The sequence below is a fragment of the Pangasianodon hypophthalmus genome, chromosome 14, assembly GCF_027358585.1.
Source record: "Pangasianodon hypophthalmus isolate fPanHyp1 chromosome 14, fPanHyp1.pri, whole genome shotgun sequence".
NCBI lineage: Eukaryota > Metazoa > Chordata > Actinopteri > Siluriformes > Pangasiidae > Pangasianodon > Pangasianodon hypophthalmus.
The window spans coordinates 7,816,968-7,834,136 of record NC_069723.1 but is presented as its reverse complement, the minus strand read 5'-3'; the positions used below and the strand labels follow the sequence as shown (position 1 = coordinate 7,834,136).

General features: G+C 38.2%; 1 protein-coding gene across 3 annotated transcripts in view; it reads left to right on the top strand.

Moving 5' to 3' along the window:
* cadm1b (cell adhesion molecule 1b) overlaps nt 1–17,169 on the top strand; it is a 163,696-nt gene that overhangs the window by 96,109 nt on the left and 50,418 nt on the right. For 2 of the 3 annotated variants that reach the window (XM_026924610.3, XM_026924614.3), the window contains exons 2-3: nt 7,222–7,242; nt 14,442–14,588. In XM_026924610.3, coding sequence (XP_026780411.1) covers nt 7,222–7,242; nt 14,442–14,588 — 168 coding nt within the window. The remainder of the gene's footprint in view (nt 1–7,221; nt 7,243–14,441; nt 14,589–17,169) is intronic. The other variant, XM_026924611.3, reaches the window with a different exon arrangement.

Here is a 17,169-nt window from a genome sequence, read left to right as displayed (position 1 = left end):
AAAAGGGCAGTTCACAGTTCCGTAATCTCCCGCAACGCTCTTTAAACGCAGTGAGATCACACAGCAAAAATTCCAAATGATTAACCATCGCTCATCCTTTTATTAGAGAATTAGGTAGCCTGTAATACATCACTGGCAGCTGATGCAGTTGCACAAAATATTCATAACTCACTATGATTTAGAATTCACATAGGAGTCACTGTACAAACATTTAATATTTATCTACGTCCGGCTCTGAGCCTACGAATAATGCGTTCCTCAGAATATAGCAAGAGCCTCTGTCTGTATTTAGGAAGAAAATGTCATTCTGTCTATGAATGAAAGCTTTTTATTTGCTCAGCATGCTCTTTAAACAGTTTGTCATTGAATCAGTGGAGATTTCAGATCCCACCATGACAGCAATGTGTTCTTTTTTTTCTTATAATGATTTTGTCTTTAGAGACCCAGTTTTTTTCCTCACAGCTCCTTTCATGGTAAGCATTTAAAGCACTAGTTAAGTGCATGCACTGAAATACTGTGAATAGCAACCTAATGCAAGCGAGTTCAAATTCTTCACCCCTTTCCTCCTTCAGCATGGCAGCCCAAGACGAATCGAGGGGTCTTCGGCGGCCCTGCTGTGCTGTGAGGTTCTTTGTGCGTTATAAATGTGTATATTGTATAAGTAGCACAATCAGCCATTTTTGAAACAGATCACCATGCAGGAGAAAATGCACTTTAGCCTAGCACGCTTTGTGTGCATGAATGCTAAATGGTCCAACATGTCATTGCATCCATTATCATTTGTTTCCCACATTTACTATTTATATGTTTAGGCTTTATACGTTTCCATCACTGAACACATTTGCGCTCGCCCATCACACCCACAGCTGATTTATGGCTATGATTTGACTGAGAGAAGGCAAGTAGGAAATTGAAAAAATGGCGACCGCAGATTGGAAACTCAGCGTTGATTATAAACTGCGAGGCGAAACAAAAAGTGCACGTTCCTGTTTTTTAGCCTGCACAAAAAAACGCAGCAGGTGTTTCTGACAGGTGTCTGATTGCGGCTCCCTGGTAGACATTAAAATAGCAAACAAATTGAGGCAGCGTTTGTGCGGAGCTCGTGAATGGAATTGTGGCTCACAGATGCTGTTATATGATCGCTGAATGCTGCGAGTGAATAGCGCAGGTGCTGTGCAGAGACTGATAGCAAGACACACTTCTTCTAGGTTGTCACAAAAATCCTTGCGAGCCTGGAACGTATTGTCTAAATGATTTCCCATAGCGGTGAAATAAGGTTAATGTCTCATTTAGTAGTAATGCTCATGCTCATTAAAAAGTGCTTTAGAACCAGCTTATTACTCTTGAAGTAGTATTAAAAACACATTTGCAACAACTAAACAGATTCTTGTAAAATGTATACGTGTATAGTTTTTTAAATTAAACAGTGACGGGAGTATCTGTGATCGTGGCGTAAATTCGGTTTATCAGGCCAGTGCAGGGTGATGGATAAGATCACAGACAGCACTGAGTGCAACTTCAGCATCCTGAGTGCCATTGACCCTGCTGAGAGGATGACATATCCTGTCAGCTCTCTTCATCCTGATGTCCTCATTATCCACCTCTTCCTTCTCCTGTCCTGCTGATGTGCTTCCTGAGACAGGAACCTGAGCCTTCTGATTCTGAATAAGAGTGAGAAATGTGCCATCACTCTTTCTTGGGCATGTAGCATTGCATTATGGACAGAAGTGGAAAGTACTTAAGTAACTGTACTTGACCTAATCACTTTAAGGGATTTCTACTTTACCTGAGTATAATTAAGCAATATCGCATGAGTAAGAGTGCGGATATACTGACTATCGGCACGGCTGTGATTTCGCAGTAGGCACGAGGCTGTAGATAATCACAGCCGTGCCGATATTCAGTATCTCCTCACAAGTAGTATTGAGTAAGTGACATTTCGGACACAATATAGCCAAATGTTCTGTTTATTTTTGCTCCACTAGTGGAACTGGGTCCCAAAAAAAAACCACACTCACTTTATAGAAATTTGGCTAACTCTCTACCTAACTGACATGGATTTGTACATTCCTGTTAAAGGTGCTTCTGGTAAAATCCGTATCCGTTCTTCCTTTTCATCTTTTCTTTAGACGAGCTTTAATATGTTTAAATCAAAAGTTACATTCCTGAAAAATATCATTTGCCATGTCCTCTGATGATGTCACTAACACTACTGTATTAACGGTTTCGAACTAGGAAGTGGAATTTTAGGTGGTGAACACAGACTAATGGAGTGATACACACAGTGAAACGTCCCAGTGCGGTTGTAGGGAATATAAGCACTCTTGGAACGCCGCTTGACCAATCAAATTAGTGGACTGTAACTAACTGTTGTATAATTAATACTAAGTACATTTTCCTGGGAAAACTTGTTTTGCAGATGTGCCACAACAAGAAATGTTATATATACAGTACTGTGCAAAAGTCTTAGGCACGTGCATAGAAATGCTGTAGAGCAAAGATGCCTTCAAAAATAATGAAATTAAATGTTTCTACATTAAAAAAAGAGCAGGAAACAGTAATAAATGAAACAAAGTCAATATTTGGTGTGACAGCCTGTTGCTTTAAAAAAAAAATTGTAGTCTCAGGTACATTTTGTGCAGTTTTATAAGGAAATGAGCTGTAAGTGTTACTGAGCGTCTTACAGAAGCAGCCACAGTTCTTCTGGAGACTTTAGCTGTCACACTTGCTTCTTATTTTTGCAGCAAAACCCAGCAGCCTTCATTATGTTTTTTTTGTCTGAAAAGTGTCTCTGACATAATATGCTGCTTTCTTTACTGACATACAAACATTTTTTCTATAACATTTTGCGCTGGAAAACTAATGTTTGGAATTCTAAAATGTTTTTTGTACTGACTCGATAAAGTCATAAAATGAAAAATCTATAACAAAGTTTGTACTAAAAATATAGGGTGCCTAAGACTTTTGCACAGTACTGTATATATATGATAACAGCTATAAACGGCCTTTCTCTGTCTCTTTCTTGAAGGTAATAACTCCTCTGTTCTGAAGAGTTTACCATGGCGGAAAACATGCTGACTGTTACAAAACTTTGGCTCCTTCCATAAATGTTGAATACATATCTTCTTATATCTAGAAATCTTCACCGTATCAGTAATTACATAATTTTTTAAAATATATTTATTTTTAGGCTGAAGCTGGTGTATACTTGACACATAACTTGCATGCATGCACAAAAGCAACAGAAACATGAGCAGCATTGGTCACATACTCGCCTGCGTACTTTCTGTACATCTGGAGGATTGCCTGTGACGTCCACTAGCACGTCAGAGCCAAAATATCCCTGTCCATCTTGTTTCCAAGTCAAACTGTAAACTGATTTCATGCACAGCAAAGTTTAACAGAATGACAAGCTCTGTTAAAAATGTTCTGCTGTCTTTGTGATTGTTGTCATGATCTGCATCTCAAAATGCAAACTCAGCCCTTACATTCAAAAGTATTTATTAATCTAAAAATCCAGAAGGCTGGTATGCAGAACAGACCTTTTGGTAGGTTTAAAGGCTACATGAAAGATTTATAAAAATTCAAACACTAACTGTCATAGGAAAACCAGTTAGTGTTAGTCATCCATAATTTTGTTTAGTTGTTAGTGGATACTATGTCACATGGTGCTGTACTGCACCCACTATTTACATTTGTATTGCACCACACGTAGCGTTAATTTCCACGGATATGCAAACGCGAGGCTCCAAACGACCACAGGAAATGCACGGCAGTAAATTGCATATGCATATGCATGGTTTAAAGCAAGTATAACCCAGGCTTCAGATCATGTAGAGCATCCACCATATACTGTAAGTCCCTGTGTATATATGTACTATAGAAACAATAACATATTAGAAGGATATATATATATATATATATATATATATATACATATATATAAAAACGTATGATTCAAAACTGCTGTTATAGAAAATTACTCAACACCTGCTGACCAATCAAATTCGAGAACACAACAGCACTGTGGTATAATATTTTTTTAGCCATATTTAAAACATTAATTCAGAATCATACCAGTGTTTTTGAATGCCACAATTAGTCATCTCTACATACAGACGTCCTTTTAGTTTAATTTCCTCTTAGCCCTGATCCTAACCTTAACTTTAACATCTTTTTGTGCAAATTGTGTCATGCAACTTCTTATCAAATTGAGCAAAATGAAGTGCAAGACCATGTTCCAGCTTCTAAGAACCTTGACTTCTAATTTCACAAAGAAGTGTATTTTTTGACTTTCACTTTTAATTGAGTACGATTTTGTAGCAATACTCATACTTTGCCTTATATATAAGGGATAATATTTCCATACAAGAGTTCTGTGGACATGTGATTAAGGATCATTAGCCTGAAAACCCAGAAACAGTGGCAGATTCTGGCACAGTGCTTCAAGCAGCTCTGCCATGATCTTCTTTATCCTACCTTTGAAATGTGAAGTGTGTGACACCTTTACCATTATTAAACCCAGATTTTTACACATTATCTGGATGTACTAGCGCAGTATACAAGCCAAGCTGATGATCCTCTGAAGGTGACTGCTCTTATTTTACTGATATGTGTGTATTGTTTGGAGGCCTTTTCTGGTATGCATCATTTACAGATGTCTCTGTGGATTATTGAAGGTGACACTGTGCTAACTACTTGAAGCTCCACTTGTGCTTTTATATGCTTCTTGCATGTTTAAAATCAGATTTAATGCTTGAAAAGTGGTTAGAGTTGTGCGAGTAATATTAATAATAACATTTACAGGATGGTGTATAATTTCATGTGGATTTAACGTGTGTGAACTACAGAACTGACTTCTTGCTCTGTAAATAGGGATCCCACAGGCTGGTGTTTCTTTGTTAAGTTCTCCTAGTGGTCATGTTTGCCAGTTCCCACCCACGGTATAAATCTGAGTGCAAGCAATGCAGTGAAATCTCAATCAAAATGTGTAATATTGGTAGGATACAATGTGGCTTTCCTCAGGGGTCTCCAGTTTCCTCCCTACTTCCAAAAACATGGTGGATTGGCTACACTAGATTGTCCCTGTGTACGAACATGTGGCATACAATTCAGGAAGTATTCCTGCTTCCCAGGTCAGTGTTCCCGGCATAGACTCCAGATGAATGAATGAATGAAGTAACAAAACCTATAAACTATAACCCATCTCTATCCCTAACCTTAAATATTTTTTTTTTTCATACAACTTTTCATACAAGTTGGCTCGGGCATATTTTTCCATCCCTATATCTGCCCATAACTCCTCGTAGCGCAGACAACTTCTGTATGCGTAGACACTCATGATTGGCTAGCTTCTCTAAACTAAAAGGCAGCGAGGACTAACTCATCCTTCCTGCCCAATGACAGCATTGTCAATCACTGCTGTGAAATAATCCTCTGCCTGCGTAGAATTCATCCCCTCCTGTGAAGAGTAGATAACAGCGCACCTCCATCCACCTGAATGGCATCAAACGCTAAATCTGTCTATCGCAGTCACGTCAGGAGACTGACAGCGGTCTAATCACCATCCCGCTGCCGTGTCATAACGAGCGCCAGCTCTATTGACCGAGGCATGTATGGCGTTGAGGCTGAATATGTAGGGATTGCGAGTTTTCTCGTGAAGGAGTCATTAGCTGCTGGTTCAAGCATGAACCATGGTAATGACCCTCTCTAATGAAGGAACGTCACTTGCAGCAATCGAAAACGTGGTTTATTTTGGTGAGGTGTGCTTGGCAGAAAGGCTCTGATTTTGAGGAGTCATAATCCTCTGCTTTGGGTTGAACCTTAGTGCACTGATGTAGTCCAAAAATTCAGTATTTAGCATTTTGCTGTTACTGCATGTGGATGTGTAGCATATGGATTTTCAGCAGTGTTTTGTTTGCTCTCTCATGTATATGTTGTTGAATTGCTGTGTAGATCTTATGGTGAGAGAATACAGAAAGTTTGGTTGCAAGAATTATTTTTAGTTTTTTTTGGATAAATTATATTTGACATTTTTTTCTCTTACAGTGTAACAATATAAAATATTAAAACTCAACAAAAATTGTTTATTTCACTGATTTTTGTGTCATTATGACATGCATGTCCATTTGTTTTATAAACCTTATAAACCACACTTGCTAGAGTGGAAACATGGAATCATATTGTATATTTTAGACTATTTTCTCAAAATCAGTTTTTTCAATACTTAGAACCAAAAATGACTGTTTATAGATGACATGCATTCATGAAACTTGTTCATTCTTACCTCTAATTATTACAGAATAGGGGAATATTACAGAAGAAATGATCAAAACCTTGATAACTGTCAGATTTATGTTAGATTTTTTTCTTTACTGCAAAATGACATTAAAAATAAAACATATTTGTAACAGTAGGTGGTAGTATCTTGATTACATTTATGGTATTTGGCAGATGCCCTCATCCAGAGTGATTAAACTATAAAACAAAAAAATGATTCCAATAATTCCAGTATTGTTTATTTCACTTATTTATCCACTAACAACCACCACATTATTTGAACCAATGAGCTATTCTGCAAAAGTCTTTCTCTCCAGAGTGTTCATAGTGAAATCAATATTTTAATTCTGACATCATGTCAGGGATTAGAGATGGAGGCGGACGCAAGTATTTTTTAGCAAATAAAACACGAACAAAACAAACAACATGGGAGTAACATGAGCATGAACTACGACTACGAGGCAGGAAACGCACACAGACTAGAGATGACTACACAGTTCACGCAAGACAAACTCTTGACAAAGAAACACAAAAACAATATGACCAGGTCAGGTGATGTGATTGGGTTGATGGGAAATGTAGTTTCTGTGCCATTACCGGCGCTGACATGACGTCATCATAAGGCTGTATTTTTGTTTTTAAGCACTTTTAATCACATTTAATTAGATGAAGCCTGATTTGCATACATAAATGAGCTTTTTCGAAAAACTTCAAATACAAAATGCATCTGTAAGAATATGCTCTAGTCAGTATTCAACTGGCAAAGGCTTACTGTGATGTCTGTTGTTTAAAAAAACGTACCCTATTCACATATACTGTTTTGCTTTGACTTTGACAAGTTGAATTCAAGTTATTATGATGTTTGTTAGTATTGAACTGTCCATAGCATGTTTGCCATGTTTTAATGTGTATATCATATCTTTTGTCCCTGTGCTTCCTCAGGAGCTTCCCAGATAATAACAGGTATAATTTATTTACTTCTCTAGTATTGTAATAATTTGATTTGCTGTACTTTCTTTAGCGTTTGTATAGTGCATTGTTGGCTTGTCTAGTTGCATGTCCTCCAGCTAAAACATTAAATACCATACACATGCCTGCTGTTTTTGACATTTATGGTATTGCAAAGAAGCAAAATGTATTTCAGCTCTATTCAGTAACCTTCCCTTTCATAGGAGTTTATAAGTGTCACAGGTTAAAAGGTTTAAGAACAGATTTAAGTTCTCTCGAAGGCCATTGGGGGAAGTAGCTCAGTATTTCTCAGGGAGCTGATCTTCCTGGTGCAAGGCCAAGGAAAATGTAAACAAAGAAATTTTGTCGTACGAGTCGAACCAGCAACCCTGTGGGCAAATGTATTTCTGCTGGAGGTATATGGACATATTCACTTTAACATTCACATCAACTGATGCGTAATAACGTAGAGCATTTTCTTCACAATAACCGTGGCCGTGATGCGAAAGATTACAGCGTCCTCCCACACACGCCCAGAGTGTTTTCTTTGCCTCACTACCCAGTTCAGTTAAAAGAAAAATCAGCACGAGTACAAGTGTATTCACAGAGCACACATGAATAGGTCAATTTCAGTACCATTTCAATCAATTTTAGGCAGTGCTGCAACAAAAAAAAGAAGAGAATGAAAATAATTTTCAATCCTGATCAATTTTGGCTGGCTGTCACTAGAAAGATCAGGCCCTCGTCTTTATAAAATACATTCCAGAGCTGAATGGATTGGCATCTTAGTGCTTCTTAGTTTTTTATCTGCGGTTTAAAACATGAAGGACAAACTCACCTTCTTTGTACACCTTCGTGGAGGAAAATAGTCACACAATATTCCATGAAGGTCCATGAAGTCATGGTTTATCAAGGTTTTAGTAGAAGAATTCGAGTGGCCTGAACAGAGCCCTGATCTCAACCCCGCTGAACACTGCTGGGATGAATTGGAACGATGACTTCGCCCCAGGCCTCCACGCCTAACATCGCTAACCTCGCCTGCCATAATCCCCACAGCCACGCTCCGAAATCTAGTGGAAAGCCTTCCCAGAAGAGTGGAGGTTATTATAACAGCAAAGGGAGACTAACTATGGAATGAGCTGTTCGACAATCACATATGGGCGTGATAGTGTATATATACAGTACTGTTCAAAAGTCTTAGGCACCCTATTTTTTTAGTACAAACTTTATTATAGATTTTTATTTTATGACTTCTACATTATCGAGTCAGTACAAAAACATTTTAGAATTCAGTTTTCCAGCACAAAATTAAATGTTACAGAAAAATGTTTGTATGTCAGTAAAGAAAGCAGCATATTATGTCAGAGACACTTTTCAGACAAAAAAAACATAATGAAGGCTGCTGGGTTTTGCTGCAAAAATAAGAAGCAAGTGCAACAGTCAAAGTCTCCAGAAGAACTGTGGCTGCTTCTGCAAGATGCTCCGTAAATCTTGGAAAAATTGTACATGAGACTACTAGTTATTTTTTTAAAGCAAAGAGTCGTCACACCAAATATTGACTTTGTTTCATTTATTACTGTTTACTGCTCTTTATAGTATTTTTTTAAATGTAGAAACATTTAATTTTATTATTTTTGAAGGCATCTTTGCTCCACAGCATTTCTTTTGCATGTGCCTCAGACTTGCACAGTACTGAGTGTGTGTATATATATATATATATATATATATATAGATATATACACACACACACACACACACACATATACAGGGTGTACCAAAAGTCTCCATACACAGGGGACTATGTATGCCAGCACCATGTTAGTTGTGACTTCGTCAGTGGATGTTCGTACACGTCCACTTTTCGGTTGGTCCGCAACACTTCCAGTCTTGAATTTGTTAATGAGTTAGGCAACAGTGTTGTGCGTGATGTGCTCGCCATGTTTCCTGCTAAAGTCCATTGCAATCTTGCAACAGCTTTCTGATCAGCCATGATAATGATTTCAGTACGTTCTTCTTTTGTCAACGGCAGTCTTAAAGGCTATCAAAAATATATATATATATATATATATATATATATATATATATATATATATATATATATATATATATTTGATAGCCTTTAAGACTGCCGTTGACAAAAGAAGAACTATATAGAACTATATAGAACTAATATAAACTAAGAAACTAAGTATGAAAAATTTTGGAAGACATTATGCTAAAAAGTGTTAATTTCCCCTATGTATGGAGATTTTTGGGACACCCTGTGTATGTATATATCATAAATCTTTAAGGGTTTTGTGGTTATCCTAGAAATAATATTCACAACATTCTTATGTTTAAGAGCAATGATTTATAATCTGGTGTCACCCAGAAAAGGATGAGTTCCCATTTGGGTCTGGTTCCTCTCAAGGTTTCTCAAGGTTTCTTCCTCATGTCTTCTGAAACTGGAAACCAAGACCAAAAAAAAAAAAACCTCAAGTGTGAAAATGACCCATGTCTATATATAAAATTGAATTGAATTGAATCTTATGGAGAACACAGTGGCGTTGAGTACTCTATGTATCTTCATGTACCATGTAACAGAAGACCCATATCTTAGACACATCTCTTTTTAAAATAATAATTTAATCCCTACAGTACTGCACACACATTTTAATAAAAACTCACATTTTAGCCATTTTTCACATTCTTTTATGCAATTAATTTATTCCTTTTCCTTGGAGAGTGTCTGATTAAGCAGGCACATTTTGATCAAACCTTTTAAAAACATGAAGTGATGACAGCACTGCTGATTTGCATCCTGACCATTCACACGCAGACGCACTGTATTTAATATATAATGTTATGCCCACAGTATTAACCACACAATTAACATCTCCACTGATCCTGATTGTTTCAGATCAAGTGCGGTTTTTGTTCTCAGGTTGAATGTTAGAAGGCTTTAGAGTTGTGGTTTGTAGTGAGATGGGAACAGAACAGCAGACTCTCCTTTGAGGACTGATGAAGGGGTTTGTGTGCCGTTCCTCCTCCCCCTTCCCTTCCTCAAGCACACACACCACTACACCACTCCTCTGACCCTTACCTGATTCTCCTGCTCGTTCATCCATCCGAGGATAAATCCAGGCCACTGCATTCTTTTTCAGCAGGACCTGCTAGTCACACTGCACTGAGCTGTTGCTTGACAGTTGAGCCTATTTGAAAAAAAGAAAGAAATGTTGCAGCAGTGGTTGTGCTATGAACAGACAAGACAATGCATGTTCCCAAAGGAGCTCCTCTTCTCTTGAGCAGGTTAACTTATTAATCAACACTTTTCTACAGTACATACTTTACTCCATTCAGGTATTAACCTGCTTCAGTTATAGACTATATGGCCAAAAGTATGTGGACATCTGACCATCACACCCATATGTGGGCCTTCACCAAACTGTTGCCACAAAGTTGGAAGCGCACAAATGTATAGGATGCATTTGTATGCTGTAGCATTACAATTTCCCTTCACTGGAACTAAGAAGCCCAAACCTGCTTCAGCATGACAATGCCCCTGTGCACAAAGCGAGCCCCATGAAGACATGGTGTGTTAAGGTTGGGGTGGAAGAACTCGAGTGACCTGCACAGAGCCCTGACCTCAACCCCACTGAACACCTTTGGGATGAACTGGAACACTAACCGCACCCCAGGCCTCCTCACCTGTCATCAGTACCTGACCTCACTAATGCTCTTCTGGCTGAATGAGCACAAATCCCCACAGCCATGCTCCAAAATCTCGTGGAAAACTTTCTCAGAAGGTTATTAAAACAGAAAAAGGCGACTAAATCTGGAATGATATGTTCAAAAAGCACATTTGAGTGTTATGTTCAGGTATGGTCGAAGGAAAGCGCTATCTGCCCACTTCCGTATGTATGAGCTCACAGATGCCCATGGCTAGATATGCTGTGATTGATAGAGGAGAGAGAGCACTGCCAATTTTGCTCTCTTGGATGCCACGGATGGCTGTGGCGAATGCTTAGGGCGAACGCTTTTCTGTTGCGCCGCTTGGGAGCCCGGGCTACCAAAACATAGGACTGGGCAACAAACTGGAGCTTTTACTTGCCTGAGGGTCGTGCATCAGTAATACCGTGTCATGATAGACAGGAAGCACAATGTCAGTCTTTGGTACATTGCCTGATGTAGTCATTCCTTCTTCATTTTGTGCCACTTCTAGTGATACATGTGGCATTATGGTGAATCCTGTCAGAATGGGCGAGGGTCTAAACGTACATTCCTCACACTCGGAACTAGATACACATTGCCCTATTAGTTTCACTTTAGTGTCTCAATGATGCATAGTCGTTACTAAATAATAGTGTTGGGTTCAAGAACATCTTAGCCAAGGCTGAGTCAAAATCAAGACCATAGCCAATGGAGTCTGAGTCAAGACCAAGGTCTATGGCAGTGGGGCAAGACCAAGACGAGACCAGCACCACACATGGCCAAGTCCAGGCCAAGTCCAAGAGGAAACCAGATGCTCAGATATGTCAATTTGCTGGTTGTAGTATTTTTCCTACCTAACATGAAATTTCTCTTGAATAGACTTAAATAACTACTCTACTTCAGTATTATGAGTTTGTACAAATAAATACACAGTCACTTGAAATTTCTAGGTGCTATATAACTCCACATGCAGAGATGGACATTTACATTTTGAACTGTCACGGGAACATTACAATAGGAACACGTCCTTGTTCATGGAAATGATGTTATGATCTCAGGTGGCGTTAAAAAAATATTTTGAGTCTTCGTAGGCTGAAACCAAGACAAGGCCGAGTAAAATTTCACCCAAGTTTATGACAAGTCCAAGAGCCTCGATGTATGGTCTCAAGAGTAAGACCAGTCTCGAGTACCATAACACTACTGAATAAAATGCTTTAAGATTAGTAGTTGAATAATAAACAGCATTACGCACATGGTGGTGGATTGCTCTCTGAAAGTCGAGCTTAGAAATAGCTCTTAAATGCAGAAATGTTGAGGATTATCCAAAGCCTAAAACACATCTGTCTTTATTTATCTAAATATCATAGCTCAGTCGTCTTGAGAACAAATGCCTTTGGTGGATTCAATAATCCAGCATTTTTAGAGGAAAACAGAGAAGAAGAGAATTAAATCGTTTTATTGGATTTGTTCACGAGAATATTCTTTTCCCCCAGCGGACAGTGGGCTGAAACCTTTTCCTGAGCCATTGACAGCCTTTCAAGCCAAGCCTGGAGGTTTCATTTATTTATTTATGTTTTCTTTTTATTTTTTTTTCCCCCTCCGCAGTGCCAGTGTGGCAGTGTGAAACCCAGAGTCACGGATGTTTAACCTCAGGCACAGTCACAGTTTGCAGCAGAGCAGCATATCTCTTGTGTCTATGACATCTTGTGCTCGCTAATGCCCATTCATAAAGAAAAGCAATATTATTTCCAACATTCCCACATGAGCAGGACAAAATAGTGTTGTTTACTTGCTTTATTTCCAGTGGTGGTGTGTTATACTGCGTCTAGGCCAGGTGATTTGTGACTCGTGTTAGCGGAGCTGTTTTCTCATTTATTTCTTTATTTTTGTACCTGTCGAAGTGGGAAAATTGAGACACACTTTGTAATCTTTCTTAAATATCAAAGGGGTTTCGAGGTGGCTGATTGCTCGATCATGCAAATTTGCATAGCTTGTTTACTTTCCAGCTATCGTTAAAGGTTGCCTTTCGTATTGTGTGGGAGTTTGAGGTATTTAGAAGCATTCTCTGGTATTTTTTGGCTGTGGGAATGTATATCTAAACCAAGGTGATGTGCTTTCTCTAAAAAGAAAGAGGAATTCAGTTGTGAGCATGAACATGAGCTGAAATGGTTGAGTGTGTTGCTGATTCTAATTAGCAACAGTTGTAAAAGGTTAGACTTAGTGTGTGGGAGAAGGTGGGTGGTTATGTTTATGCTCGTGTGTGTGTGTGTGTGTAGGCTTACATGGCAAGCAGATATTATGCCATCAAGAGCTTAGTGTTGATTGCCAGCCTCCATCACCATGTGTTTAGATGGAGAGGTCTGATAAAGTTCTGCCTTGAGCGGCAATTACCAGTTCTCTCTTCTCCCCGCTGTGATCTGCAGGCTTGTAGCGCAGCTGCTTCACACTCACCACTTAAACACACAGCCGCGTAAAATCAATACGTCCAGAACACCAAATTTTTAACATTCGCTGTGCACTTTCTAGTTTTTCCCTCTGTGGAAATCCAGCAATGTTTGGCATGCTTAGTTTACAGTATGTGTTTTAATACCATACGAAAACTTTTTTATCCCTTCACCATCTTAGTATGTCCTTTTTTTTTAAAAAAAAAATTTGTCTACAGTATGTTCTCGTATAAAGAAACACTGAACACTGAAGATATTGCTTTCAATTTCTTCCAATCCTGTAAATTTAATTAGTATGATAGTAAATCAAACTCGTTCTAACCTGTCCATTGATCCATCTTTCAAATCGCCACTTTCTTTCAAAACTACAGATAAACAGGTTGCAAAAGTAATAATAAGTTTACAATGATTATTTTTTTCTCTCCATTAGCAAGTTTGTTTATTGTCATTACCATATTTGTAGCTGTGTGTTTTTGTCATGCTATGCTGCCCACCTGTTGGTGGTTTTTAGACGTCCTGGCAGCAAAAATTGCTGAACATTGTTGATGACTGTCTTTGGTCATGATGGCACTAAATCAGCTGCCGGTGTGCACATCCCGTTATGCGCTCAAAGACCATCAATCTCAACTGATTGCCAAAGAATAATTTTATCATGAGTGATCATGATAAAAAAAAATCACACAAAAAAAATCATCCAGTCTAAGAAGCACAGTGTAGTGTACGAAAGTAAAAGAACTAAGCCCTAAAAGATTCTAAAAAAAAGAGTATAAAATTCAGTGTCACATATGCAAAACGTTCAGAAGTATTTTTTTAGGGGGAAATAAAATTATAAATAGATATTATGTTGTAAATGTAGATAATAGTAGGAAAGTCTGTTTCTTTAAGATATTGCCCCATTTTGTGCACTAACACAGCCTCACTAATGCATATCACCTATAATATTTGGTCTCATTATAATCAAAGACATGACTTTAGACAAAGACAAAGTACTACGACAGTCTAGGAAGTTTAAAAATGCAGGAATCCTAAAAGGCTAAATGTTGTATGAATGTCTTATGTTCTCTTCCTTTGGCTGTACAGCACAGGGTCAGAACCTGGTGACGGCAAACGTGTCAGTGATCGAGGGTGAGACGGCCACCATCAGCTGCCGGGTGAAAAACAACGACGACTCGGTCATCCAGCTCCTCAACCCTAACAGACAGACCATTTACTTCCGAGACGTCAGACGTAAGAATCGCTTCCTACTTTCATTCACATCAGACATGGATCTCTAGACGTAGGCACTTATATATATATATATATATATATATTTTTTTCTTTCTGTTAAACCACTATTTCCGGTCTGTGGAGCAGTTATACTGTGTTTGCCCTGCTCACAGCCTTGCACAATCCATCCTTTGCTTTCTCTTTAAGCCGAGCCTGGTTTGAACATTTCTTATTATTGGCAAGTGCAGCAAAGCATAGCGTTGTTGACAAGGTCCTTCTAACAACTGACTGACAGTGTGTAATTGTGTTGGCCTGATTAGAGCTCTCCGAACGGTCCATTTATATTCCAGCCTTGAGATTGTTTAGCTCTTCATTGATGTACTGCATGCAAAGCATATAATCATGGCTCCTCTGCTTAATAAGGGCCTTGATGAGCTGCTAAATGACGGTCTGACCGTTAATCAGTGTCTACTTTAGTCTATAAGAAGGAACCTCCTGCAATTGTAATTCCTGCTGTTGGGGAAAACTGTTTTTAAGGTGCATTAAACAGCGATTGTTTCAAATGCACTATATGAGCACGAGAAAGCTCTAATGTAATTCATATTATGTTGAATTATGTGTGATGGGGCTGAGTTAAGCTTTGCTGTGAAGAATAGCTATGTGTGAGGACAGAAGACCTCGTAGCCAAAATATTCTCCAACTGACGTTTTGTTGAGGGCGTAATCGTGATGTGCTACTTTAGAAGCTTTGATAAAAGACCATAATTTAGCTTGTGGACACATGACCATCATAGCCATATGTGCTTTTTGAACATGCCATTCCAGATTTAGTCCCACCTTTGCTGTTATAATAACCTCCACACTTCTGGGAAGGTTTTCTACTAGATTTTGGAGCATGGCTGCGGACATGTGTGTTCTTTCAGCCAGAAGAGCAATAGTGAGGTCACACACTGATGTCGGGTGAGGAGGCCTGGTGCGCATTTGGCATGCAAATTCATCCCAAAGGTGTTCAGTGGGGTTGAGGTCAGGGGTCTGCGAAGGCCACTCGAGTTCTTCCTCTCCAACCTTGGCAAACCATGTCTTCATGGAACTCACTTTGTACACAGGGGCATTGTCATGCTGGAACAGGTTTTGGGCGTCTTAGTTCCAGTGAAGGGAATTTGTAATGCTACAGCATCCAAAGACATTCTATACAGTCGTGTGCTTCCAACTTTGTGGCAACAGTTTGGTGAAGGCCCACATATGGGTGTGATGTCCAAATACCTTTGACCATATAGTGTATAATCATTTGTTTCCATACAATATTACAGCGCCTTGCATAAGTACTGCTGGATCACTACATGATTCAGATTCATGACATAACTCCACTTCAGTAAATGTGGAAAAGTTCAGAGAGGGGAGGAATACTTTGTTATGTGAGGAATGGTTTCTGACGTTTCTGGGCAACCAACTAAAATTAAAAATTATGATTTGTCCCTACTGTACAGTATGACAAAAAATGGGGTCATGTCATGTTAAGAGAAACTAGTTTAATAATTTTAGAATGTTACTTGTTACATAACTTGAATATTATATTTTATTTATAGCCAGCTCAGTTAAGCTCTATTGAAAGGATGTCTTTTTCAATAGTATAGTTTTTCAATAAATTATAAATAAAAAAGTTTTTATTTATATTTTTTTCTGAGGAATATTATCTTGCAGTTTTTAAAATTATTCTTCATTCAGGCAAATCAGTTTTCAGCCTAGTGTGTCCTGAATTTTCAGATTAGGCCAGGAAATTTCATTTCAGTGTATCAGTAATATTTAATTTATAAATGATTATAATATGACCTACCCATGTGGTAGTTTTTTTTTTTTTTGCAGGACATGTCCATTAATATTATGATTAAACCTGAGATTTTTCTATAAATTATGTATTACCATATGCCATACAATTTCAGTTTGACCTTTTTTTCATGGTCTCTTTCAATGAAGAGGAAAAAGAGTACTAGTCGTTCTCGGACACTTTTGTTAAAGATGAAAGTGAGCTGCAGATTTTTATAACATCCTAGATTACTATTCAGCTCCCTGCAACTTCCTTCACTCATGAAAGCAAAAAGAACAGATTGTTGAAAAGGTCAGGCCACATTTTTTGCCATGTTTTCATCCATCTCTAATTAACGTGTCGTAGTGATAGATAATTTTCTTACTAGGTGTACTTTTGTGGAAATTATAGTTGACAAGAACTCATAACCCCCCCCCCCCCAACACTTGTTCAGAAAGATATACAGTGAGGGGAAATATAGTATTTTTGTTTTTGTTATTTAATATACTTCCAGTAAAAATTTATATTCAAATTTACACACACATCTTTTGACTTTGTATTTGCATTATAAATATAAGTATGGATTCACAAGTACAAACAAAGCGATGTTTAAAACTTAAACTGATATAGAAAAAGTATTCAAACACCACAAATTAACAACAGTTGTAATTTGTTGCAAAGCCATAGTTGGCAATTACAGCTTTGAGACATCTGCGGTAAGAAGTAATTACGTTTTTGCAGCATTGTGGTTTAATTGTGGCCCATTCCTCTTTGCAAATTGTCTTCAATTCCCCATGGT